The sequence below is a fragment of the Pogoniulus pusillus genome, chromosome 14, assembly GCF_015220805.1.
Source record: "Pogoniulus pusillus isolate bPogPus1 chromosome 14, bPogPus1.pri, whole genome shotgun sequence".
Taxonomy (NCBI): Eukaryota; Metazoa; Chordata; class Aves; order Piciformes; family Lybiidae; genus Pogoniulus; species Pogoniulus pusillus.
In genome coordinates, this window is record NC_087277.1 from 17,125,039 (window position 1) to 17,151,182 (window position 26,144).

Here is a 26,144-nt window from a genome sequence, read left to right on the forward strand (position 1 = left end):
GGGGAAGCATAACAGCTTGTAGTGGATTAAATGTCCTGGGTTGGCTGCTGCCTCACTAAAACCTAGCTGGGAGGAGAAACTCACATAAATGTTTGTATTCAGTTTAGAAGTTGAGGTGTCTCAACTCTATTTTCTTCTTCATAACCCATCCCAAGTCAAGTTAGCTGCTAGCTGAGTCAGTAATTTGAGCGCACTCTCTCTTTTGTATACTGAAATGGGAAGTAGTGCTTCAGCCTTGGGCCTCTCCTTAGCGGCTTTCTTTGGTCCTGGGATGAGGGGTTAGGAGCAGAGGAGAAAAATAGCATAGCTGGAAAATTGTCTGAATGGTTGACTTGCTCAGCTGCTAAGTGCTGAAATATGCAGCATGTGCAGGATTTGTCTTCCAGAGATTTGAGCTGGAGAATTTGAAGACACCAAAGGAACACATTTGTTTTGGTTTGTTCTGCCTTCTTAATGTGAGCACCTCTGCTCAGTTATTAATGTTTTTTTTTTTAATTTCCTGTATGAATTTAATCAATATTTTTTATTTTGCAGGTGTATCTATAAAGTTCATTATTTCATTATGTTTATAGTAAAGTGAGTTTAATTCTGCTAAAAAAATAAATGTATATTTAAAGTTTTATTGGCTGTACAACCTATGAGAATGAAGGGACACAAAGTCCATGATAATCTTTCAAACTAGTCTCTTTAACATTTCCCTCTCTTTCTACTTCAGTTTTCTGCAGTTTGCAAATATCTATCTTCTTGCTCTCAGTTAATGTTAATATTTTGTAGTTGGAACTAAAATGCTAAATCAAATGTGTTGTGGGAATGTTTACCTTAGGAGGTAAATGGAAAATATCTGTTATTACAGGTATTTAATATGAAACCACTTCAAATAATAATTCCTTCACGAGAGGACCCAGACAGTCCAGTTATTGACTTGGATCTTCATCTTCCCTTGCTGTGTTTCAAGCCAGAGCAGGTGTTGCAGGTAAAACAAAGACATTTTTTAAAGTGTAATAGAGATTGACAGTGAGGGTAATTTTTGGTTTGAAAAAAACCCAAGTTATGCAAAAAACCAGAACAATGTTAGTTCTTCATAATAGAGATAAGGCACAATAAAATCCACTGTCTACTAAGATATTTTGTTATTTTCAGACTAGATTAGATTGTGGCATATTGGATTTACTTCACCTGCTAGATTTCTTAAATGTGTACTTTAAATGCCCAAGCTGATTGACAGATTTTAATTTGAATTCTCATAAAATATATTTTTTTACATAATTCATAAAAATAATTTTCCTGTGTAAGAGAGGGACCTGTAGGATGAATTGGTAACAGCTGGCACTGGTGGAAATGGTGTAGACAAGAAAATATCAAAAGCGGTTTGAAATTTTTTTTTGTATGTTTCATAAAATAGTCCAATAATTTTGTTTCAGTTTCCTGATGCAATTCTGTGCTCAAATGCCACCTGTGAAGTTAAAATGGTTTGCTCACTGTCATCAGTATTAATGTTGCCACCTCCTCTAAAAGGAGCAGATTGGAGGCCTCTTAGCAGAGTTACTTGTAAACTTCCTTGGTCCTGAAAGCAGGCAGTGATGGCTTGGTTTTTGTATGTGCTATCTTCCACCAACATGAGCTTCTGGCCCCATATACATGTTACGAATGAAACTATCTCAGATCTTAAATGGTCCTCTGAACTGGTGCATCTTGAGTATGGGATTTTATGTTTTAGCACCTGTGTGAGATGTCTCACATGCGCCACTACTCTTCTTGGCTTGAATTTGTCCTACCCAACTTGAGGCATATAGTTTGGTGCTTAGATGTCCTGTGTATCAGTGGAAAAGGATAGACATGCCCAGATAGCTTCCTGAAGTGCTCTCCAGTGCCACTGTAAGGGATGCTGCTATTTGGAGGCATAAACAGATACTTGTCTGGGATACCTGAAATCTAGATCATCTTTGTGTTCATCATCAAGACAGGTTTGCGTACCCAAATGAAGACCATGATTTCTACAACCGGTTTGCAATCTAATACTGTGAAAGAATGGTGACAGGTCTTCTCAGTAATTCTAGAGAAGTCCTATCTGTGCTCATGTTGGTGGCAAAACTCATTGACTCACACTGACAATTTTGTTCTTCTTTTCTGTTTTCTTATTTAGTTAGGTGTCCTTAAGTTGACATTATTTCAATTTGGATATGTGCAAGGTAGTGGTTGAAAAACGGGACTTGGGAGGCTGCGTTTGCAAGCAGATGAAGTATTAGCTCATATCTTGTATGTTCTAAATATAATTTCTCATAAACATTCAACTTTTTTTTTTCCAGATTATGACCTGTATTTTGACTGAGCAGAGAATAGTTTTCTTCTCTTCTGACTGGGCTCTGCTGACACTTGTTGCTGAATGCTTTATGCTGTACCTTCATCCTCTTCAGTGGCAGCACACTTTTGTGCCCATTCTGTCTCGTCAGATGCTGGATTTTGTAATGGCCCCAACATCATTTCTTATGGGATGTCATATTGATCATTTTGAAGAAGTCAGCAAGGTATGGTTTTGACTGCTACTACTCTTGCTGTTCATTTAATCCTTAACTTCTTTCAAATGCGTCTAGAAACTTGCTTTTGCTATCCAGATGTATGGGAAGTGAAGAAATTAGAAATAATGGAGCTGTGCTGATGTGACCACTGCTTTATTGGAAAAAACTTATTATTGTATCCCTTACTTTGCAGATAATAGGGTGTTGTGTGAGTTCAAATTTCCTTTGGGAAAAAAATTCTACTTGCATGCCTCTTGTATCATATAGATAGTTTCTCTTCAGACCTGTGAGGTTATTTTTTGCTTGGAGTTGTGTGGGATTAAGTAGGTGCCTTTTCCAGACATCGTGGTTAAGAATTGAGCATGCATCTGAAAGTACTCTTAATGAGTGAGGTTATGTATTTTATAAAATAGAAAAAGCAGTATAAGAGATACAATCTCACGTTTTTTCTGAGGCCTGTTTTTGTTGTCTTTTTTTCAGAACCCTATTTAACTGAACCTCTTTCAATGGGCAACATTAATGTTGGTTACTCATAGATTTAAGAAAAAAACTCAGCTTCACAGGGCAGGACTACTGTGAATATAATTTTTGAGAGTAGCACATATGTTTTCTGTGGCTGTTTGAAGCCAAACACAGAGGAAAATTGTGGAAGTTTGTATGCGATGAATCCATCTGATTATTAGACAGAGTGAAACTGGTCCATCAAGTCCAAAAGGAGCAAAGAAGTAAGATTAAAAAAATATGAAAATATACTTAAAGAATGATGATATCACTATCAAAAATAGGTACCACACTTTGCTATAATTGGGAGGATTTTGTGTTCATTTATATAGACTGTGTTACACTCTGATCTTTAAGGTTATTAAAATCACAAAGTGAGAGATCATCATGGAGAGGAGATGTACTACTGTTTATCTGTAGCATATTTCTGTGTTTGAGACTAATATGTAAACACTCCTTCTCCCAGTCATCCCACAGGTAAGGACAGGGTTAAATGCTGTAATTCAGCTTTTAGGGAGCTTCTTTGCTTACCTATTTATATGGTTTTGTGCATATTTTCCAATGCATACCTTTTCAAGGATAAGCTTAGAGATACAGTATTAACTTAATACTCTATGAAAAGCATATTAGCTTACCAAATACTTGTGTGCAAATATCTGTTCATTTAATGACACTTTTTTTTCTTGAAAGTAATTTTCTAGTTATCCATATGATCTTCTGGTTGGGAGGGAAAAAATCAGTCATTTTCTTGGTTATCTTCCTGGTGAAATAGTTCATTGCCTGAGAGCTACATAAAGAAGTAAATGTTTTTTTAATATACTTGCTGTTATTCTATTTTATTTTGTTAAAAGGAAACTGAAGACTTAATTCTAATTAATATAGATAATGGAGATATTACACATTCAAAAGTAGCTGAAGAGAAGCCTGAAATTCCAGATGTTCCAGCACAAGCAGCAGAAACTTTCATAAAAAGGTGAGAAGATGAAGTTGTGTTTATCATAGCACACAGATCATGTTCAACCCTCTTTGTAAGCTTTTCTTTTGTATTAGTTGTTATTATATTATTTCATTCATATAATCCTCACTATATTTGGTAAAGGCAAGTTGAAAACATCAATTTATGAATTTAAGTAGTCATAAATGTATTATTTTGCAACACCTGACTGGAACGCTTGTGTCTTTTGTATTACCTGTATGGATTGTTTCTGAACTTCACTGTTCTTTACAAAGTGCTCTGTGAGGTACAGGTAGGACTTTGAGGATTCTTCTTTGCCTGCTAACACTTGGAACTCAAACTTGCACTTTGCAGTTCTAAGACCTGTGGAGCCTAAATGACTTTTTCTTTAAAAGATAGGACAAAATTGTTGACATTAGGATGTAACTTGTTAGTTTTCTTCTTTGTATAGAGTGGAGAGTCTTCAGCTGCATTATGATCTAGAGCTCTGCCATCTTCGAGCTGGCACGGATCTTGGTGAGCTCCAAATGCGTAGAAGGGCTTGGCAACAGAAACTGAATACGGAAGTTCAGCAAATGACTTTGCAGTTAATTGTCAATATCTTCAGGTGAGTAGTATTTTTATCTTCAGGATATGGTATTTCTTTTTATTAGAGCATATGGTACTGGCTAAGACACTTCCACTATCACTGAAAACATTCTTATTTTGTTTAGTTTATAGATATTTTGTAAGTCTCTTAAGTTTTATGAAAGAATTTGAGAAGGAGGTCCTGCAAGCCTGCTGAACTATCAATAATTAATGTATTTGGGTACATATGCCTTGCTAGGACATCTTAGGTAAAACATCTGATTTTGAACTTGTTTGTCTTTTGTCTGAAGATTCCAGGAAAAAAAATGCAGTTCTCATATTTCATAAGCTTTACGACTCGGTATACATAGCAGTTTGTAACTGGAAAGAGTTTTGGTCACTTCAGTTAGAGGAAAAATAATTTAAAACAGTATAGGGTAGAAAAGCTGAAAGCAGGGTCAGGAGTTCAGAATACTTGGGTGTGTTTTGAGTAACCGATCAAGTGTTGAGAATGGACAAGGTATCTGGAGAGTGCAATAACATGAAAGTGAAGCAGGGAGAGAAGCTGTTTAAGCTTAAGTACCCAGTGTTGGCAAAAGAAGTGCTGGGTATTTGGTGCAATTTGGGCTGGTATTTCAATAATGATGTGGAGTGGGTTTTGTTTGTTTTGTTTTTTCTTTAGAAGAAGGTCCAGCTATGCTGAATTCCCTTGTTCTTGTGTAATGTGTTTATACCTACAGTTGCTTTACCTTATCAAGCCTGCATTCTGGTCATAAATGCTGCTATTATTTGCTTGTATTTGGGGAGGGAATGGAAATATAATAGGCGAGTTGTACAAAGCAGTGCAGCAAATAGATGGCCGCTTTGCATATGCTTCATTTCTTTTTACATAGACTATGAAAATGGAACTGCCTACCTGGCATTTCTAAAGAATCTGGTTATCTGGACAGAGGTCTGCAGGCGGCTGTGGAGACAAGCATCCCCAGCTGTGTATTGCATCCTCTTGCTGGAGATGGTGCTCCCCTTTAGGTCATCTACCAAATTGTTCAAGTGAACGCTCCCTAACACTTTCAGTTAGAATGTGCTGGGTTAAATACCAGGTCTTTCTTAACCTGCTCACTTTTGTTGGGTCATCTTAGGAAGAGCCAGGAGAACAACAGCTGCTGGTTGTGGAGGGCAGACAAGTCTTTACTGCTAGCTGGATATGGAAACTGAAATGCATTTACAACCTGACGTGCTGCCACTGTGGGATTTGGGGAATTTCAGTGCTTGACAACAATATGTTCCAGTTAAAGATGAAGAGAAATGCATTTTACAGCTAGCAGCTTGAACTCCTTAATGCACTAAACCCTTGGCTATAAAAAACAAACAGATGCTTTGCTCTGTACGAGATCGTAATGTTTTCAAGGGGGTTGATTCTTCTCTTGCTTTCTTTCTCCTTTCCTTCAAACTTTTTCTTTGTTCTTTTTTTTTCCAGCCTTGTTTCTTCTGTCTTCTAATGCTCTGTCTACAAGTGTCCAAGAGTGAAGGGAAGTAAATCTCTGATACAGTTGTGCTGCCAGTTGTTACTGTCTTCATTGAAGCACTGCAGTATTTGTGCATGTGAGGAGGTTCCACGTTTAAGGCAAACAGTGCTAAGTTATGTAGAATTACTTAGAAATGTGTACTTCTGCCAACTATCATTTTTTTATCTCATATGGCTTGATTAATTGTTAATAGGCTGTTATCACTGCTCTGTGGAAGACAAGTGATGTATAGACCTGTCCTCTCTATGGGTACAAGATGCCGTTTTTGTTCTTGCACTCAAGTTTTGCCTCACCAGCTTCTTTTTCTTAATTTCTTTCATGGGAGCTTTTTATTCATGGATACCCAGTAGGAGTAGGTGAAGTAAGATGTAATAATGAAAGAGCCCTGATTTTAGCCACTTGTACATTTCTATCTTAAATAATTTATGATTTCCTATTCACAGGCTTTAGAGAACAGCTTTTTATTTTTTTTTCTGAGTAAAATCCCACTTCATGCCTCACCTTTAGGGCACAGGAGTTTCTAGTGATGTCTGGTTTTCCAGGCTCCTGCCTGTTGTGACCATATATATACTAACATATGCATCAGTTCTTTATCTTGCTTTCTTTTATATTTCCATAGTTCTGTCTATAACACAATTCTCAGTTGTTGCTGCTTTATAAGTAGAGTTTGAGAGTGCAGCAAGAAATTACATGACATAATATTTCACATGCATGTTACAGATGCAAGGTAATGGGACAGTGTGAGGACAGATCTCATCTTTGTATCTGATAGTGTTGATAGGGACACTTTAGTGTTCCAGGTGGGTTGTATGGAATTCAGGAGCTGTGCGTGTAAATGTGATTCCAGGATTGGAGCCTGTGTCATGATTGAAATATAGAGATTCCCATCAGTTAGTCACTAAAATTGATCTCATGGACTCTAGGTGAATTAACTGATTTGAAATGGCAATGACAACAGGTAGCTGCCCTCTTATAAGAGTTTGCATTCTTTTTCTATGATTCAGTACCTCAATCTTGTTCATTAAAGCTGAGTTTGCCTTCTGATACTGCAGCATCTTTCTATTTTGCCTTTTAATGCTGCAGAATATTTTTTGTAGTACTGTTGGGCTGCTACTGCGAAAATGCAACTTGCCTAGAAATCTCCAAGCTTATTTACCTATTTATTTATTTTTGTCTCCAGGGAGGTAAAAGACCATCTGAATTATGAACATAGAGTGTTTAACAGTGAAGAATTTCTGAAGACAAGAGCAATTGGAGACCAGCCATTTTACAAAAAGGTGAATTCAATGTTAAATATGTTGTGATTCTCAGTTATTAGTCTGAGCAATGTACAGTGTTCTAGGAGAATTTGGTCTTGACACAGCAAGCTGAAAAACAAAGTCATAAACTCTTGTGTGTTTTTTTTAAGTGTCATGATTATTAACCAAATAGAAAGTTCAGTTTAGTTAAATAAAAAAACAGTTGTTTGGAAAACAGTTTCCCTGAATTGTGAGTGTCTGTGGTCAAAACCTAATTTCTGAAGGAAGGTGAGATGTGTTTTCTTGTACCCTATGATGCAATTTTTATAGTAGTTTCTGGCAGATACTCAATTAGAATAAGAAAGAAGCTATTTAATAAACTGTAAAACATGTAATGTTGTTTAAGCTTCTCAAAAGTAAAGTACTGTGTCTTCACTTTTTCTGGTGATGCCTTAGCTTGTTTATAAAACTTATGGGTGCAAAGAAAGGTCGAATAGGGAATAGAAAGTGCCCCTGCCACCTTACATTTGCTTTAAATTATGCTCCATGGATCCATGAATTGGAAATGTTCAGATCAGGGTTTCAAAGGAATAGAAGTAATTAAAAAAAATAATTTAGTAACTGCCTCTAATACTGTAAATGTAATAGTGACAATTTTAAGAATTGAAATGTAAACGTAATTTAAAATGCAGATGTGCACACTTAAGAAGAGTTGACTCAAATACTAAATAACATTGACAAGTTTGCTTTCAGGTAAATCTTGGAAGGTAACACAATAGGAAATATTTACCAGTGGTATCTAGAATTCTGTTAAGAGGACTCTAAAACCCCTTAGAAAGAGCTGTCAGTTCCTGCAGCTGGCCATCGCCTGTGTATACAATCAATTATCAACAAGATGTGCCACCTACTGGACAAATACAATCACAAAGCTTAGGGCTTCTGTAGAGGCCGTTTCACAGGATGTGCTGGAAATGGATTGCTAAGAGGCATCAGAAATAAGAATGACCTGTTTGTTGGTGAAATATTTCCATTAATTTGAAAGCACTTCAATTAGTTATGAATCCTTCTCATTTACCTTTTAAAAGAATCATAGAAGTATTCTGATGTCTGATCAGTGGGGTTTTGAGTTGCTGGGTTGTGGTTTTTTTATCCTGTGACAAAACTCCAAGGGTACCTTAGGCAAGCCTCTGGGATATATCATAAAACAAAATAGTTTTTCATAGTTACACTGAAAGGTCTTTAAAATTGTAAAGGCTGCAAGTTGTATAAACATAAAGGCAGGATTCCTGTTGTTAGAATACTGTTTCTTGATGATAGTTTGCATTTCTTGAAGTTGCTGTTTCTTGGTGAAGTTTGCATTTGATTCATGAAACAGATTATTTTCCTGGGTTATTTCAATGTTTACTTTTAAAAATTGTTCATTTCAAACAGTACTAAAAGCTCTGTGCTAGAACTAACACTTAGAGTACACATATATTGACTCAAATCCTGTTTTCCATCTTGTTTTCATCTGCAGTGGTGGGAGATGGTAGCTTTCCACTCTTTTTTAGTGCACACTTGACATTTTTTATGGAGTCCTCTATCCTAAAAGTAACAATTTGACCATTCAGAATTAATTTCTGGATGACACCATGATAATTACCGGAGTAGGAAACAGTACAGGGGGTAAACAGAAGATGACTCAGTTGTCTTTTCACTCTGATGGTGGTATAATGTTAATTTGGAATGCCACAAACTTCTTACTCCAGACCATAGACAATATTATCATCACTTACTTAGGGGCAGAAAATACACTGTCAAACTTGTAGCAAAAACTGTTTTGCTCAGTGTTTCTTTTTTTTAGTTTGGTTTCCTCATTTGGGGGGTGGTCTGAGATTACTGTTTGCCACTAAGCAGATACCATCAAAGTTCAGAAGGTAAAGGGAAACTGATTTAGTTTTCTGCTATTGAAGCTTTCAAGTGTTTTTAGTTACGTGATTGCTAAATTGGAAGTTCTTAGCTTTGCCAGTATGAAGGTAATAAAACTGAACAAATCTTGTTAATAAAAATGTAATTTATAAATGACCCACAGATAATCAGTTTGTGTCTCACAGGTTTTAGAGACCTACATGTTTCACTCTTTTCTTAAAGCTCGTCTGAACAGAAAGATGGATGCCTTTGCTCGACTTGAACTGAGTACTCAGCCTGAGGAGGACAGGTAAAGTTGTCATATTTCTTATTCTGGTTTTGAGTCTTCTGTGGTAAAAGCCCTTTTGAATCTGTCAGTATGAGATCTGGTCATCTATAAGTAAGATGATGACTATCTGATAGGCCACATTACTAAGATTACTGCAAATGGGTGATGTGAATGTGTCCAGCCGTGGCTGTCGAAATTATAAGTTGGTTCTCTACTTGTAATTTAATGCTATTGTATACAGAGAGATAAAACCAAGTAGTAATTTGGGGTGTGTGTAAAATGAATTTTAAACCTAGTTACAATATTTTTATTTTACTCAGATTAAACTTAATGTTTCATACCCCAAGAAGACTGACTATGGAGAAAATGGCTTCTAAGCAATTTAATCACCAGTACGTGAACAGGCGGATGGTGATCAGCATGCCCAATCTGCAAGATATCAAACTGCCAGAGGGACCGACAAGGAATTCCTCCCTTCGAAGGACAGAAATGGGCCTCGGTAAGGGAGGGTGGTGCTGAACAAATACAGTGTCAGATGGCTGGAAAGAAATGGTGAGGAGAGTCATTTTGAGCTGGGGCCTGTATGTGCTTCACCTTGCATGTTTGGTCAGTCTGTAGCCTGCTGCAAGTTTTGCTGTGCCATAGAAGACTGATTGATCACAGTGGGATTGATACTGGAAAATTGCTTTCTTAACCATGTTGAGTCTTCACGGAATCACACCAAACTTTAGAGGTTTGAAGGGACCTCCAGAGATTATAGAGTCTAACCTCCCTGCAAAGACAGGATCACCTAGGGTAGTTCACAAAGGAATGCATCCGGGCAGGTTTTGAAAGTCTCCAAGAAGGAGACTTCACCTGCCTTATGTCCAGTTCTCTGCTACCTTTAAACATTGGCTTTGGCTTATCAGTCTTTAACAAAGACACTAAAGAAACTGCATCTTTGGTTTTGGGTTGGTGGCTTTTTTGTATTGTTTTTGTTGATTTTGGTTTGATTTGATTTTTTTTTTGGTTGTTCATTGTTGTTTTATTTTGACATTGGTTTGATTTTTCTTGTTGTTGTTTCGTTTTCTTTCCTACAGTTGATATTGTCAGATTAGGAAATATTCTGATAAAAGTAATGGATATAGAAATATGTTTATGTCTCTAACATGTGATGTATTTGTTGCTGTGATGGGAATTCTCGCACTTTCGGTCACTATTTGTATTAATCAAACTACTTTTGGGTTTTATTATTTTTAGCTGTGAAAATGCCCTCCAAATCAATCAGTACATTCAAAATCCCAGAAATACACTTTCCTCTGATGTTCCAGTGTGTTCACTCCTACTATACAGACTTCTTCAACCATCTCAGCAAAGCTATAAATACTTTACCACCTGATAACTCAGCATTGCTGGCAAGGTACTTCTACCTCCGGGGACTTATTAGCTTGATGCAAGGGAAGCTACTAAATGCACTTTCTGACTTTCAGAACCTAGATAAAACAGACTTAAGAATTTTCCCTACTGATCTTGTAAGAAAAATTGTAGAAACCATGCCTCCCTCTGAGCGTTTGCAAGCAGACCGCAAACCTGAGCTGAAGAAGTTGATAAGTCGAGTGATGGAAAAACAAAGAGAAGTCTTGAAAATAGATGATCATGTGAAGAATTTTGAATTGCCAAAAACACACATGCAGCTGGATGATTTCGTGAAGAGAATCCAGGAATCTGGGATTGTCAGAGATATAGACACTATACATCGGTTGTTTGATGCCCTGACAGTAGGTGAGCATAGGATACGTTTTTAGTGACCATCTCCATTGGTGCAATCACAATTGCAAACTGATTTTTTTAATGAACAAAACCGAAAATTTGTGTCTCTGTTTTTTCTTGGTTTTATTAGGACATCAGAAACAAATTGATCCTGAAACGTTCAGAGATTTCTACAACTACTGGAAAGAAACTGAAGCAGAAGCTCAGGAGGTGAATCTACCTCCGACAGTAATAGAGCATCTGGATAAAAATGAATGTGTCTACAAGTTATCCTGCTCAGTTAAAACCAACTATGGTGTAGGAAAAATAGCTCTGACCCAAAAACGCTTGTTCCTTTTGACTGAAGGAGGCCGTCCTGGCTATGTCCAAATTGCTGCTTTCAGGGATATAGAGGTGAGCATCCAGGCACTTCTGTTCTCTTGTGTACCTCCAGATATAGGCCCTGTTCCATTCTGCAAGAAGATCTGTCTCAAAGTTTCCTTAGAGACTGCAGGAAGCACCTCTGAAGTCAGTAATTTTATAAGTGATTAGATAAAATTCTGGGTCTTTGTACAGAAATACAAGAAGTGCAGCACATGGGATACAGAGCTAGAGGAGTTTAATTACATGAGTATTAAATGGGCTTATTTGACTGTAGTGTCAGTGAGCCAGCTTGTTTCCATTGTGAAGTCTGTAGGATGTTGTTTGGAACTTACATTCTCATAAACCAGTCTCTGCTTAACAATGTGTGTGAACAACTGGGATAATTAGCTGTGATTAGAGCATGTTGCCCTCTAGGGTGAGTGCTGCACCATATCTGTGATTACAGGGCACATCCTCCTTGTTTTCTTTTTTGTATTCCTTTCCAGGATGTTAAGAGCACAACTGTAGCTTTCCTTCTTTTGAGAATACCTACTCTGAGGATTAAAACGTTATCTAAAAAAGAAGTCTTTGAAGCTAACCTCAAAACTGAGTGCGATCTCTGGTACCTGATAGTGAAAGAAATGTGGGCTGGAAAGAAAATGGCTGATGATCACAAGGTATAAGCATGGGAATTTCTAACCAAAAATAAGTATGAAGTATATGCTTTCTGCCTCTGTTCTAAATAATTTCATGCCTCAATCTTAGAACTTAAATGTTTCATCAAACGAAGTAGTAATAAAGCAATACACTTCTTTTGTTGCTGTTAGTTCTAAATATAATATTTCTGGCATAATTAAGAAAAAAGTAAGAAAGAGATGACATTAAAAAGGTAGGATATTGTGCTAGTTTGAAGCAAGCTGGAATGTTTTGGTAACAGAACTAGATAACGGGCAGTGAAATGAAAAACAATTGTGTCTACTTCTCTCACAGTCACGCTGAGAACTCTGGGAAGAAGAAGAAAACATTCTCCATTTTGTTTCTCACTCTTGCTTTTGCCTTAGACCTGGTCACATCTCATTAACCCTGCTCCTACTAACCTTGCTCCCTAACCTCTTGGCTGCACCTCTCTTCTTCCTGAGAACTGGGGTAAGGTTGAGAGGGCCGGGGGGAGGTGTTGGGGTGGTTTGAGAGCCCCTCCTGGGGACTCAGGTTTCTGGGAGGGGAGTTGTGCTTCTGTATTGTTTATCCTTTGTATATTTCTGTATATAATTGTATATAACTGTATATATTGTAAATAGCTGCTTGTAAATTCTGCTAGCTGTAAATAAATTGCTTCATCTATATTCCCAGAGGCCGTCTGAGTTAGCTGGGGCAAATACAAAGTGTGGGAGGGGCGGGGTAACCCCCAAACCATCACATTTTTTATTGGCGCCCAACGTGGGGCTAGATATTTCAGTGAGTGGAAATTAGCTCTGGGAATTAAGATGAAGCTGATCAAGCAGCTATTGTATTTGGTTGGTGCATTGCTCTGGTCTGGTTTTGTTTACTTGGCATTTAATTGGATAAAAGCTCAAATTGTTGCTTATTTTATTGATCTGGCTTATAATAAGGCTAAAGCTAAGGTTTCAGATATGTTCTGGAGCTGGGGTGATTTTATTCTTGGTTATGCTGGTTTTAATATCTCTGAGAATATTACCAAGGACATTACAGGAGCTCTGGTCAATAATGTGACAATCAATGGAAATTCTGCTTTAAATATGGCTCTAATGAGAGTTATTCAGCCTAAGACAGGAATTCCAACTGTTTGTATAGGTACATGCTCGTGTAAAACTGTTTTTCTTCTCACAATTTTTAATATTTGCCTCATGATTTTAATATTCATATTAATTTTGGCATTATTGGTGAAAAATTCTAAACCAGCTTCTGTAAGAGCTAGGAAAATTTCTGTGTCTCAGAAGCAGTCTCTTTCACAGCAAAACAAGGGAACACAGTTATCGGCTTCCCCCTTGCCAGCCTCTCCACCCTCCTCTGTAGGTTCTGGGAACACAGCCAGCGTTCCCGCCACTAACGTAAACAATGATAAGGATAACCAAAACAAGCCACAGAGTTTAGCAGGAGCCTCAGGAGGACAGGCAGGTACCCAAAATCAGAATGTTCCTAGCAACAATCAAAACACATCAGGGTTGGCAGGCATCCCAGGAGGACAGGCAAACAATCCCACTAATGCTAATAATACTACTAGTGCTAGTAACGCTAGCCCAGTCAGTCCAAATCCTAATGACAGCAGCTCAGCTAATTCGAACCCCCAGCCAGCAGACCAGAACCAAAATCCTCCTGTTAAAAGCAAGGCAGATTTGAACTCACAAGCTCCAAGTCAGACTCCTAAAGATTCAAATCCTCCAGCAGACACATCCAAGTCTGTTGCTGCTCAGGCTCTTCTGGCACCTGCTAAGGCAAAAGCTAAGACAAAGAGTGGTTCGCAGGAGGATGTAAGAGATGGGACCTCTGGTGATCAGCAAGGAGAAGAGGAAGAGGAGGCAGTTAGTCTACGAGACCTTGTAGATGTGCTGAGACAACAATACTCAAGTGAGAGGAGTGCTGTGAGGTTAGCTGCCAGGAGAGAGGATGGTTCCCATGAGTTTAGGAATGCTATGAGGAAGATTGTGTTAGGCCCGGCACCACCAGAACAACAGGAAGAGGAGGAGGAAGATGACATCCAGGGTTCCAAGGATCCACTCAGAGAGGTCAGGGAAGTTAGGAAGGAATACACAAGGGAATCAGGTGAGCCAATCTTAAGCTGGCTAGTGAGATGCCGTGGCATTGGTGCTAATGCCCTGCAGGTAGGAGACAAGTCTGCCAAGCAGCTGGGACCACTCACTAAAGAGAGTGGAGTGGACAAACACCTAGCAAGTCCTCTTGGTAGGGTTAGCTTGTGGACACGCCTTCTGTTGGCTGTGGCTATGAGATATCCTTCCCGAGATGATTTGCCATGGGCTGCCAAGAAGTGGAACACTGTTGAGCAGGGAATTAAGCTTCTGAAGGAGTTTGCTGTGAAGGAAGTGCTTTATGGAGATCATGGCACACATGAGCCTGATGATATTCCTTTGGGAACAGGTCTCATGAAGAAGCTGATTAAGCTTGCTCCTTCATCCTATGCTAACATCTTGGCCAGCAAATTCCTAGCAAGGAGTGATAATGGAAGATCTTTCACTGTTGGTGAATTCACTGACCAGCTCAGGCAGATTGAGGATAGCTTGTCACATTCTGGTATAATCTGTGCCATAAAGACTATGACTACAGAGCTTAAAGATGGTATTAGAGATGGCATTAAGGAGAGCATGAAAGAACTGAAGGAGGATCTTACAACCTCAATTTCCAATCTGGTCAAGGATACCATTCCTGCATCATCTGAATGGGTGAATGTTTCTGCAGTCAGGAACAGACGCCCACCTCCTGCAAGGCAATTCCAGCCCAGGAGGAGACAAATTCCACCCAGACAGCAGCAATCACGTGCGTCACTGTGGATACTTCTGCGTGACACATACGGGGAGAACATGAACAAATGGGATGGTAAACCTACTTCAGCTCTTTCAAAGAGGATCAGGGATCTGCAGAGTGGCAGAAACAGAGGCAATAATGCCAGGAAAGTAGCTGTCACTTCTTCAGCTCCCGAGAGCAACTGCAATTGTTCCAACAGTTGCAGTTCCTCTCACAACACCACCAATCATTGTGTACACCCTACATGCCATGTTCAGCATTAGGGGTGCCCTGCCTCCAGCCAGGAGGAGGAAAGGGATAGTGGAGAGAACCGAATCTATTGGAATGTATTCATTAGGTGGCCTGGCAGTTCAAGAGTTCGGAAATACAGGGCTTTAGTTGACACAGGTGCTCAGTGTACTTTATTGCCATCTAATTGTAAGGGGACAGAGTCCATTTCTATCTTTGGAATCACAGGTGGATCTCAAGAGTTAACTAAGATACAGGCTGAGATCAGTTTAACTGGTAAAGAGTGGAAGACACATACTATTGTAACTGGTCCTGATGCGCCTTGCATTTTGGGAATTGACTTTTTGAGACAAGGTTGTTTCAAAGATCCTAAGGGTCATAAATGGGCTTTTGGAATAGCATCTGTAGAGATTGAGGATGATAAATTGAAATTGTCTGTTAGACCTGAACTTTCTGATGAATCTGCAGTTGTGGGACATCATGACATAGAGGACCTGGAAGTGCCAATTGCAACTCAAACTGTTCATCATAGGCAGTACAGAACTAACCGTGACTCTTTGTTGCCCATTCATCAGCTGATTCGTCAGTTGGAGAGTCAGGCTGTCATTGAGAAAGCTCATTCACCTTTCAACAGTCCCATCTGGCCTGTGCGCAAACCTACGGGCGACTGGAGACTGACAGTTGACTTTCGTGCCCTCAACGAGGTGACGCCACCCATGAGTGCAGCTGTGCCGGACATGCTGGAACTCCAGTACGAGCTGGAATCGAAGGAGGCTAAATGGTATGCAACCATAGACATTGCTAATGCTTTCTTCTCTATTCCCATAGCAAAGGAGTGCAGGCCTCAGTTTGCATTCACCTGGAGAGGAATCCAGTACCAGTTCAATCGTTTGCCTCAGGGGTGGAAACACAGCTCAACCATCTGTCACTCAGTCATCCACAATGCACTGGAGAAAGGTAAAGCTCCAGAGCACATCCAGTACATCGACGACATCATTGTGTGGGGCCAAACTGCTGAGGAAGTCTTCGAGAAAGGTAACAAAATCATTGACATTCTGTTACAAGCAGGTTTTGCCATTAAGAGAGACAAGGTCAAAGGACCTGCCAGAGAAATTCAGTTTCTGGGAGTGCGGTGGCAGGATGGTCGCCGTTACATTCCTCAGGATGTGATCAACAAAGTCTCTACCATGGCAGTTCCCACCAGTAAGAAGGACACACTTTCTTTCCTTGGTGTGGTGGGATTTTGGAGACTACACATTCCTGGTTTCAGTCAGATTGTCAAACCTCTGCATGATGTGACTCGTAAGAGAAACAATTTCGAGTGGGGACCTGAACAACAAGCAGCCTTTGATCAGATCAAACGAGAAGTAGTCCATGCAGTGGGCCTGGGACCTGTGAGATCTGGTCCGGACATTAAAAACATTCTGTACACGGCTGCCAGTGACAATGGTCCAACTTGGAGTCTTTGGCAGAGAGCTCCAAATGAGACACGTGGTCGTCCTCTTGGTTTCTGGGGACGTTGTTACAGAGGTTCAGAGACAAATTACACTGCAACTGAGAAAGAGATTCTAGCAGCCTATGAGGGAGTGAAAGCAGCTTCTGAAGTGATTGGAACTGAGTCACAATTGCTTTTAGCTCCTAGACTGCCAGTTCTAAACTGGATGTTCAAAGGCAAAGGTTCATCACCACATCATGCCACAGATGCAACCTGGTCTAAATGGATGGCTTTGATAACCCAGCGAGCACGAATGGGTAATCTTGACCGACCTGGTCTGGTGGAGGTGATCACCAACTGGCCGGAAGGCACAGACTGTTCCAAACCTCCGGAGGAGAAAATAACTCGTGCTGAGGAAGCTCCTCCCTATGGTGATCTCTCTGATCAGGAAAAGAACTATGCTTTGTTCACAGATGGTTCCTGTCGTCTTGTTGGGAACAAGCGAATATGGAAGTCAGCAGTTTGGAGTCCAACCAGGAGAGTTACCGAAACGAAAGATGGAGAAGGAGAATCCAGTCAGTTCGCTGAGGTAAAAGCTGTTCAACTTGCTCTTGATGTGGCTGAACGTGAGAATTGGCCTATCCTTTACCTCTACACCGACTCGTGGATGGTAGCCAATGCTCTATGGGGTTGGCTAAAGGACTGGAAGAAGAATGGTTGGCAGAGGAAAGGAAAGCCTATTTGGTGTGCTGATCTATGGCAGGACATTGATGCACGGCTGGAGAAAACTCCAGTGAAGGTGCGGCACGTAGATGCACACATGCCTAAGAGCAGAGCAACTGAGGAACATCAACATAATCAGAAGGCAGATCAAGCTGCTAAGATTGCTCAAGTTGATACCAACTCTGAACTTGACATTGACCTTGATTGGAAACACCGAGGTGAACTGTTCTTAGCTCGGTGGGCCCATGACTCATCTGGACATCAAGGCAGAGATGGAACATACCGATGGGCTCGCGATAGGTCAATTGACTTGTCCATGGACGCTATCACCCAAGTCATCTATGACTGTGACATTTGTGCTGCTATTAAGCAGGCTAAGCGAATCAAGCCCTTATGGTATGGTGAGAGATGGTCAAAGTACAAGTATGGTGAAGCCTGGCAGATTGACTACATCACTTTACCTCGATCTCGTTCTGGCAAGCAGTATGTGCTGACGATGGTAGAAGCCAGCACTGGATGGTTGGAAACCTATCCAGTTCCGCATGCTACTGCACGTAACACCATTGTTGGTTTGGAGAGACAAATCTTGTGGAGACATGGAACTCCAGAGAGAATTGAGTCAGACAATGGTACTCATTTCAAGAACAATTTTGTGAAAAACTGGGCCAAAGAGCATGGTATTGAATGGATCTATCACATACCCTACTATGCACCAGCTTCAGGGAAGATTGAGCGCTACAACGGTTTGCTGAAAACCACCCTAAAAGCCATGGGGGGTGGAACTCTGAAAAACTGGGACAAACATTTAGCACAAGCTACCTGGTTGGTAAATAGTAGAGGTTCAGTAAACAGAGCAGGACCTGCACAATCAGATTTGGTCCAAACAGTAGACGGTGATAAAGTTCCTGTTGTACGTGAGAAGAATCTGTTAGGGAAAACTGTTTGGGTATTTTCACCTTCGGGCGAAGGGAAACCTGTCCGAGGGGTGGTTTCTGCTGAAGGTCCTGGTCATACATACTGGGTAATGCAGGAGAATGGTGAAATCCAGTGTATTCCACAGAGAAATTTAACTTTAGCTGAGAGAGCTTAAATTCAGAGTGTGTAGCATAAGTTGTTAGGAGTTTTCTGTTCTAGGTAACATCGGCGCCCAACACTGAGAAAAATCTACAGTATGTGAGCACGAACCCAATGTCACCTGGGAGTCCCTGTTCTGAGCTTTTGAATCACCTACATCTGATTGAAGTGTGAACTGAACTTGTATATATTGTTTTGGTGTAAATATTGGTTTAGATTAGATTGGATAATTCTCAGCGATACTCTGAGCGAAGTAGACAAGGGGTGGATTGTGCTAGTTTGAAGCAAGCTGGAATGTTTTGGTAACAGAACTAGATAACGGGCAGTGAAATGAAAAACAATTGTGTCTACTTCTCTCACAGTCACGCTGAGAACTCTGGGAAGAAGAAGAAAACATTCTCCATTTTGTTTCTCACTCTTGCTTTTGCCTTAGACCTGGTCACATCTCATTAACCCTGCTCCTACTAACCTTGCTCCCTAACCTCTTGGCTGCACCTCTCTTCTTCCTGAGAACTGGGGTAAGGTTGAGAGGGCCGGGGGGAGGTGTTGGGGTGGTTTGAGAGCCCCTCCTGGGGACTCAGGTTTCTGGGAGGGGAGTTGTGCTTCTGTATTGTTTATCCTTTGTATATTTCTGTATATAATTGTATATAACTGTATATATTGTAAATAGCTGCTTGTAAATTCTGCTAGCTGTAAATAAATTGCTTCATCTATATTCCCAGAGGCCGTCTGAGTTAGCTGGGGCAAATACAAAGTGTGGGAGGGGCGGGGTAACCCCCAAACCATCACAGATATTTTTTCTCACTTGTTAGTATAGGGCTTTTATTTGAGTCACTAGTTCCGTGAAATAGTTTCTGATGTTTACAACATGTGAGAATAGTGAGCCAAACTCACAGAAGAGTTTCTCCACCTTGCTTCAAAATATGATGTGTAGAAAGAGCTTTGTCATGGTGAAACCCTGGTGACTATAGATCATTTCAAAAAAGAAAAGGAAAAAATGTTTTCATCTGCCAGAGAAACCTTGAGAAAATGGATCATACAAGCAGAGTTTCCATTTTTCATGACTGCTGAATGTAATTGAGCAAATATAGTTTGATGATCCTTCATGTAGCATTTGAATTATTTTAGCCAAGGGAAGGCATGATGCGTACTTCCCTCATCTGAAGTCAAAGCCAAACTGAAAATGGGTATCCATGCTGTGACCGATGCATGTTTTCCATCAGTGCCATTCGTGTGGTTTCATTAGCACATCCTGTATCAGCAATGTGCCAGACCTGGAGTATTCTTTCATTGTAATGAATTAACACTGGCTCCTGGCTCCCTGCTCCATGACCTTGCTTGGGAGTGGAACATGTGATGTGGGAGTGGGGTTTGACTGCAAGAAGCATGAATTGTTCTGCAGGGCAGTAGCTGACTCTAGTCTGTGTTAAGCATGACATGTGTTGTGATTGTTGAACAAGGGAACTTGTAAGAATAATGAGCATTAGGTAAAACTAAAGTAAAACTTTTGTCTTCAGGATCCTCAGTATATTCAGCAAGCACTGACAAATGTTCTCCTGATGGATGCTGTGGTTGGTGCCCTGCAGTCCTCCAAAGCCATATATGCGGCCTCTAAACTGTCTTATTTTGACAGGATGAAAAATGAAGGTCAGTCACGTAGCGAGGCTGCAAGGCCTGCTGTTGTTGCATCATCTGTCTTGGTTCTTTGTGTATATATTCTGGTTTTCAAAGTGATTATCTCTGGAAGTATAAAAATATGTTAGACTGATTTCACTTTCACAGGCATAGTTTATTAAACAGTGTTAACAGAAAGCTTAGAATTCTGGGGTATTTTACTTCTGTGCATCAGAATCTTGGCTGGTGCATCTGTCACCATGTTTGGTGCTGTGTTTCAGCTGTGGTTGTTTAGACTTCTTGGCTGCTGTATGCATACTTCTGCTACCAGAATTCATACAAATGGTGTTTTAGTTCTCCTGGTCAGCTAAGGCTAAAGGGAAAGAAGTGACAAATGTGAATTAATGGCACAGGACTACTATTTCATAGGAAATATGGACCTACTTCAGGCTGATGTGTGCGCTTCATGACCTCTTAAAAATCTATTTTAGTGCCAATGATGATCCCCAAAACAACTTCAGAGACGTTAAAGCATAAGATCAACCCCTCAGCTGGTGAGACATTTCCACAGGCAATAGATGTCTTGCTTTATACGCCAGGTAAGGTGATGCATTGCTCTCTTTATATTAGCTCAGCCTTAATTAGCCCATAAAGCACATTATCTCACAACACCTGGTGTTATGACTGCCTGATTTTGTTCACATTCTGACATGCTTTCCTTGTGAGTTGAATACTAAAACAGGAGATCATTAAAGAACAGTAATACTGCATATGAAGATATTCCAAGGCATAGCTTTTGCAGTCTTAATTTGTCTTCCTCTGTGTATGTGCTTTATAATAGACTTCAATTATATGTTAATGTGCTGACTTCCCATTAAGACTTCTACCTCATTTATTGAGCGGAGTGGATGAATCATGCCCCACCATGGGCTGGTATTCTTCTGTTTTTTATTCCATTTTTCAGTAGAGTCATACTGGGGTGTTTGAAGCAAAGTGCAGGGAAGGGTACCACCTCTTCAAATTCCAAAGACACCTGTATGCCTATGGCTCTCATTGCATAAAATCTGATCTAATGTACTACACATCACATGTAATTTAAATCCGTCCCTGAAGAAAGCTTTTGTGAGCTTTTCTGTGTATTTGGCACACTTACACCTGATGAATTTAAAAAGCATTGGAGGGAGAAAAAAATTAAGAACTTTGTACAACAGGTGTGAATTTAGTTAGCAGATATGTTTGTTCTGGAAGTTCCTAACTCAACTTCATAGCCTTACTAGTCACAGAATGGCATCATAGAATGGTAGGAGTCAAAGGGACCTCCGAATATCATCTAGTATAGCCCCCTTGCTTCTGATAGAAATTCATATGTGATTCCTACTGCATGGACAGTTTGAGACAGAAGAGGAAATTCTGAAGCTAAAATGGGTGGGAGCAGCTCTGTGTGTGTGTATGGTGGGGGTGTCAGTGGGTTTGGTGGTGGTTTTCACAGATTCAAAGAATGGTAGGAGTTTGAAGGGACCTACGGAGGTACCTCATCTAGTCTAATTGCCCCAATAGAGCAGATTGCACAGGATGGTGTCTAGGTGGGTTTTGAATAACTCCGGAGACTGAGACTCCACTACCTGTGTGGGCAGCCTGTTCCTTCAAAGTAAAGAAGTTTCTCCTCATGCTTAGATGGAACATTCTATGTTGGTGCCCTTTACTTCTTGTCCTGTCACTGGGCACCACTGAAAACAGACTGACTCCATCTCCTGACACCCATCTTTTGAATGCTTATAAGATCTCTGCTTATTTTTCTCTTCTCCAGGCTAAAAAGTCCCTCAGCATTGCTTCATAAGAAAGATGTCCTAGTCCCTTAATCATTCATGTTGCCCTTTGCTATACGCTCTGAAACAAATGTCTGTCCTTCTTGAGCTCAGGAGCTCAGAAGTGGACACAGCACACCAGATGAGGCCTGACCTGGGTAGAGCAGAGGGGAGGGAGAACCTCCCTTGACCTGCTTGCTGTATTCTTTTTCTCTTCCTTTGTAGTATGAGGCTTCTCAGCAGAGCTCTAATGCAGCAAATAGAATGAGTGAATTTATTACTCGTACTTTATAGGGCTTAAAAGCTTTCCTGCAATCCCAGTTAGCTAAGTACTTAGCCATCAATGAAAAAGATTGTCTATGCTCTGAATTACTTTGAAGTCTAAAATGAAATCATCAGGTGAGCTCAACAAAAAAATGAGAAGGAGCTCAAATTCATTGTGAAAACTGTGCTGTTCTTTAACTGGTGGTACAAGCTCCAGAACACAGGTTTGTTTTGTTGGAAAGATGCTTTGTTTAGTCACGATTTTCCTACTCATCTCCAAAAGTGATCTGGTTTTTTTTCCCCTTTTATCTCTCTCATCTTCTGTTCTCCATTTCTAGGGCATCTTGACCCTTCAGAAAGACCTGGCAATGCTCATCCAAAACTGTGGTGTGCTTTAGATGAAGGGAAAGTGGTGGTCTTTGATGCATCTACCTGGTCTATTCAACAACACTGTTTCAAAATGGGTCGCTCTAAACTGGTAAGACTGAGAAACGTGTCACAAGTGCTGCTTTAGCTTGGTGCTTTGGTTGCTGCAGCCTCTATGACCCTGAATCAGTTGTTCTTAAGAGTTGTACAAAGACACTTCTGTTGCTTGGGCTTTATTTCACCTGGAGAAATGGAGATTTTGGAGAAGAGAAAGGAGAGGAAAATATTCATAATGGAACAAGTCAGCTACTGAGAGGTGATGGGGTGGATATTGGGAGGGCCTGCTGGCCTAATGGCCTGGGTTCTTGGGGCAGAAAGGTAGCTTGAGAAATGTCGAGGGGAAAGAATAAGAGGATCAAAGAAAAGAGTAGGTCTCTCAGTAAAAGGGGAAGCTGAAAGAAAGCTGCAGGCTGAATGAGAAACTCACAAGAAAAGGGGATTAGATGGGTTGCTTGTGTGAAAGCTGAAAAACACTTTCTGGGTGAGTGGAAGAGTGTCAGAAAGGGAGGAGTAAAGTTGATGGTGAAGGGCTTGGTGGAGGGAAGATGGAAATTCAGGAGAAGAGCTGGATGCTGACCTATTGTAAAGAGGAAAGAAAAGAGGAAGCATGTTTGAAACTGATGGAAGTCGGGAGGGAAAGAAAGCTGGTTTTCTGAATGAGGGAAGGACTTTCCAGAGGTGGTAGAGGAGAAGACTGTTTTCTGACACTGCTAACTGAAACAGGAAGTGTGTTTTTATCAGACCGTTAGGGTGCTTTCCAGTCCAGAAGAGAGAAATACACAAGCTTGTGCTTTCCCTGATGCCCTTTGTAACCTTTACTTGGTTTGGGCCAGGAAACACAACTTTAAGTCAGAAGATAGATCATTAATCCTATTTACTGAAGGATGAAGTCAGCAGAGAGATCTGGCCACTCTCGTTCTTTGCAGAGCAGAACAAAGGACAGAACACTGTAGCACTGAGTCTTGCTTTGTTACTGGAATGACCAGAAAATTGCAGCATCTTCATAGAGCCTTTTTCCATGTTTCATTAAAGAGTGGAGTTTTCTTCTAGATTTTATGTAATCCTGCCTTTTCTCTCCAGACATGTATGATTATGGTAGAACTGAGTCAAGTGTGGATTGGTTCTCGAGACTCCATTATTTATATAATCAACACCCACAGCATGTCTTGTAACAAGCAACTGAATGATCATCGTTCTGATGTTACGGACATCATTGTGGAGAAGAAGAATGGAGTACCCAGGTATATTTAATTACAATGTTTTATTCTTAAATGATCAAACAAATGTGAAGGATGTCTGTACCACCAGAATAGTCATGTGGACAATCTTCCTGCTCAATGGAAAACCGTTTTATGGAGCTACAACATCACTGGCCTGGAGACTTTGGGCTGCAGTGAGAACTAGTTAGAGATCCAAATGATACAGCAGTGTGCTTTAATTATGGCTTTAATTTGCCTGAAACAAAAGCAAAAGGTTAACATGTGCTCATGTAAAGGAGCCCAGACAGGAAACCAGTGACTGGATTTCCCAGATGTTTGAAAGGATTTATTGTTTTAAATGGGGCGGGGGAAGGGAGAAGAGTGGCTTCATCCTGCTAATACAAGCCTTCATTTAGCCCATTTTTGTAGCTCTCATATTGTAGATGGTAAACTAAGAATTTCCTTTGCAAAGAAAGAGCATTATGTTCTTTGTATCAAAGAGGATAAAAGAATGCTTTTTTGGATGAGGATGAGAGCAGCCAGGAACTGAATCAGTACAGATGCAATTTAAGGACCACTTCATTTGTGCTTTGAGCACATCATCATCTAGATGTTTACAGCATACTTCTGGATATGTCCTGCCTGTTTGTAAAAGAAATTATACAGTTATTGTTTCATTCAGGCAAAACGATTTTGGTCTTGCTACCACTGGGAAGAGTGTTGACTGGGCCCTAACCTGCTGTTTTCCTTTGGGAGCTGTAACTCTCAGGCCAGACCAGACGTTAGCCATAGCTCTGCCAGTGGTGCAGCAGGCTTAACTGGGTTTCAGGTAGAGTTTGTTTAGGTATTGGAACATTTTGAAAAAGATCTTCTCATCTGAAGACAACAGATGTTAAAGATTAAAAAAAAAAAAGTAAAAGGGATAATACAGTTTTTCTTAGGTGCAGTAGCAAAGAAAAGCAAATTTGAGACTTTTTGCCCTAACTTGAAACATCCAACAGGCAACAATGTTCAGGGAATGTTGTGCTTAAGTTCTTGTGCATGATATAATGTAGTTCCTTGAGGTCTGAATTAGCCTGCAGTGCTTCCAGTGATGCAGTTTGTAACAAGACAAAAACTCTTCTAGGATGCTTTGGTTCCAGTACTTTGAAACTTGGATCCCTGGCTGCAACCCAGAGCTGTCGGTTGCTTGAATGTGCTTTCAGTAGTCTAGAGCCAGGTACCTAGAATATAATGAAGGAAGAAAAGAAGTTTAGGTCATTCCCTAGGCATTGTGGTGGGCACAGGGTAGACACTCAAGATAGAGTCCACTCAAGACTCTGATAACTTTGTTTAAAAGAATTCAGTAAATATAGTTGCTTAATATTAAAATAATGAGAGGTTCTGGCCTTGATGACTTTTGGATTTCAGTCCATTTTCTGTGGGGAATGGTTACTGTGCTTTATTCTTCCAGTCTCTGAAAGGAAGAACATTAAGTTGGCTTACTGTGAAGCTGGTTATTTTGCAAGTAATTCTCTTCTGTTCAGAGCAGAGTGCATACACAGAACACAAACTTCACTACTGTTGTTTTTTAACAATCTCTACCAACAGCGAAGCATACTCCAGCAGTTTAGATGGAACAGTGATTGCTTGGAACATCAGCACTCTGAAAGTGAACCGTGTCTTTCAGCTGCCCTGCCAGAATCTCACTTCAATCAAACTTCATAAAGAGCAGCTGTGGTGCTGTAAGCTTATTCCTCAGATAATTAAAAAGGATAAATTACACCTTCACATAGTATGCTGTCTTATTAGACAGAACTATATGTTAATCTCAAACTCATGTGTACGTGGTGTTCTTCTGTCATTCTCCACTTAGTTTGTTTAAGCAACCTTCTGTAGGTGATCTTCCAAAAACCTGAGATGGTGCCTGTAAATTGAAATGAAAAACTCCAAGAAACTTGTGAGAAACAAAAAAAGTTTCAACGTCTATAGGGGCAATAACAGTTACAAATCACATGTCTGATACTGGTCTGAGCTAATAATCCCCAGACTTGCATTTTGGCCACTTCTAGAAATTTCTTATCCTCTTTGCAGAAATTTAGATGACTAAAGTGAAACTTTGTGCTAGGGTAAAGGAGTATCCTGAAATTGTTTTGTAAATGGTGGCCAGTGTTGCAGTGATTCCCAGTGCTGCGGTGTACAAGAGCCTGGATCCAAACATAACAAAATGGTAGCTAAAGCTTTGGAAATTCTTGGCCCAGTTGTAGGCAGTTGTCCTGCTGCCGTTGCTGCGGTGGCCCTTCTAACTTGATAACACAGACCCCTGGTG

At 40.2% G+C, this 26,144-nt stretch overlaps 1 protein-coding gene across 1 annotated transcript in view; it reads left to right on the plus strand.

Annotated features, from left to right (window-relative positions):
• DENND3 (DENN domain containing 3) overlaps positions 1-26,144 on the plus strand; it is a 42,549-nt gene that overhangs the window by 11,630 nt on the left and 4,775 nt on the right. The window contains exons 6-20 of the mRNA XM_064154380.1: positions 854-973; positions 2,307-2,525; positions 3,869-3,990; positions 4,424-4,579; positions 7,246-7,342; positions 9,397-9,500; positions 9,800-9,978; positions 10,719-11,240; positions 11,359-11,621; positions 12,077-12,247; positions 20,046-20,175; positions 20,634-20,741; positions 22,550-22,689; positions 23,718-23,878; positions 25,427-25,560. Of these exons, the coding sequence (XP_064010450.1) occupies positions 854-973; positions 2,307-2,525; positions 3,869-3,990; positions 4,424-4,579; positions 7,246-7,342; positions 9,397-9,500; positions 9,800-9,978; positions 10,719-11,240; positions 11,359-11,621; positions 12,077-12,247; positions 20,046-20,175; positions 20,634-20,741; positions 22,550-22,689; positions 23,718-23,878; positions 25,427-25,560 (2,626 nt within the window). The remainder of the gene's footprint in view (positions 1-853; positions 974-2,306; positions 2,526-3,868; positions 3,991-4,423; positions 4,580-7,245; positions 7,343-9,396; positions 9,501-9,799; positions 9,979-10,718; positions 11,241-11,358; positions 11,622-12,076; positions 12,248-20,045; positions 20,176-20,633; positions 20,742-22,549; positions 22,690-23,717; positions 23,879-25,426; positions 25,561-26,144) is intronic.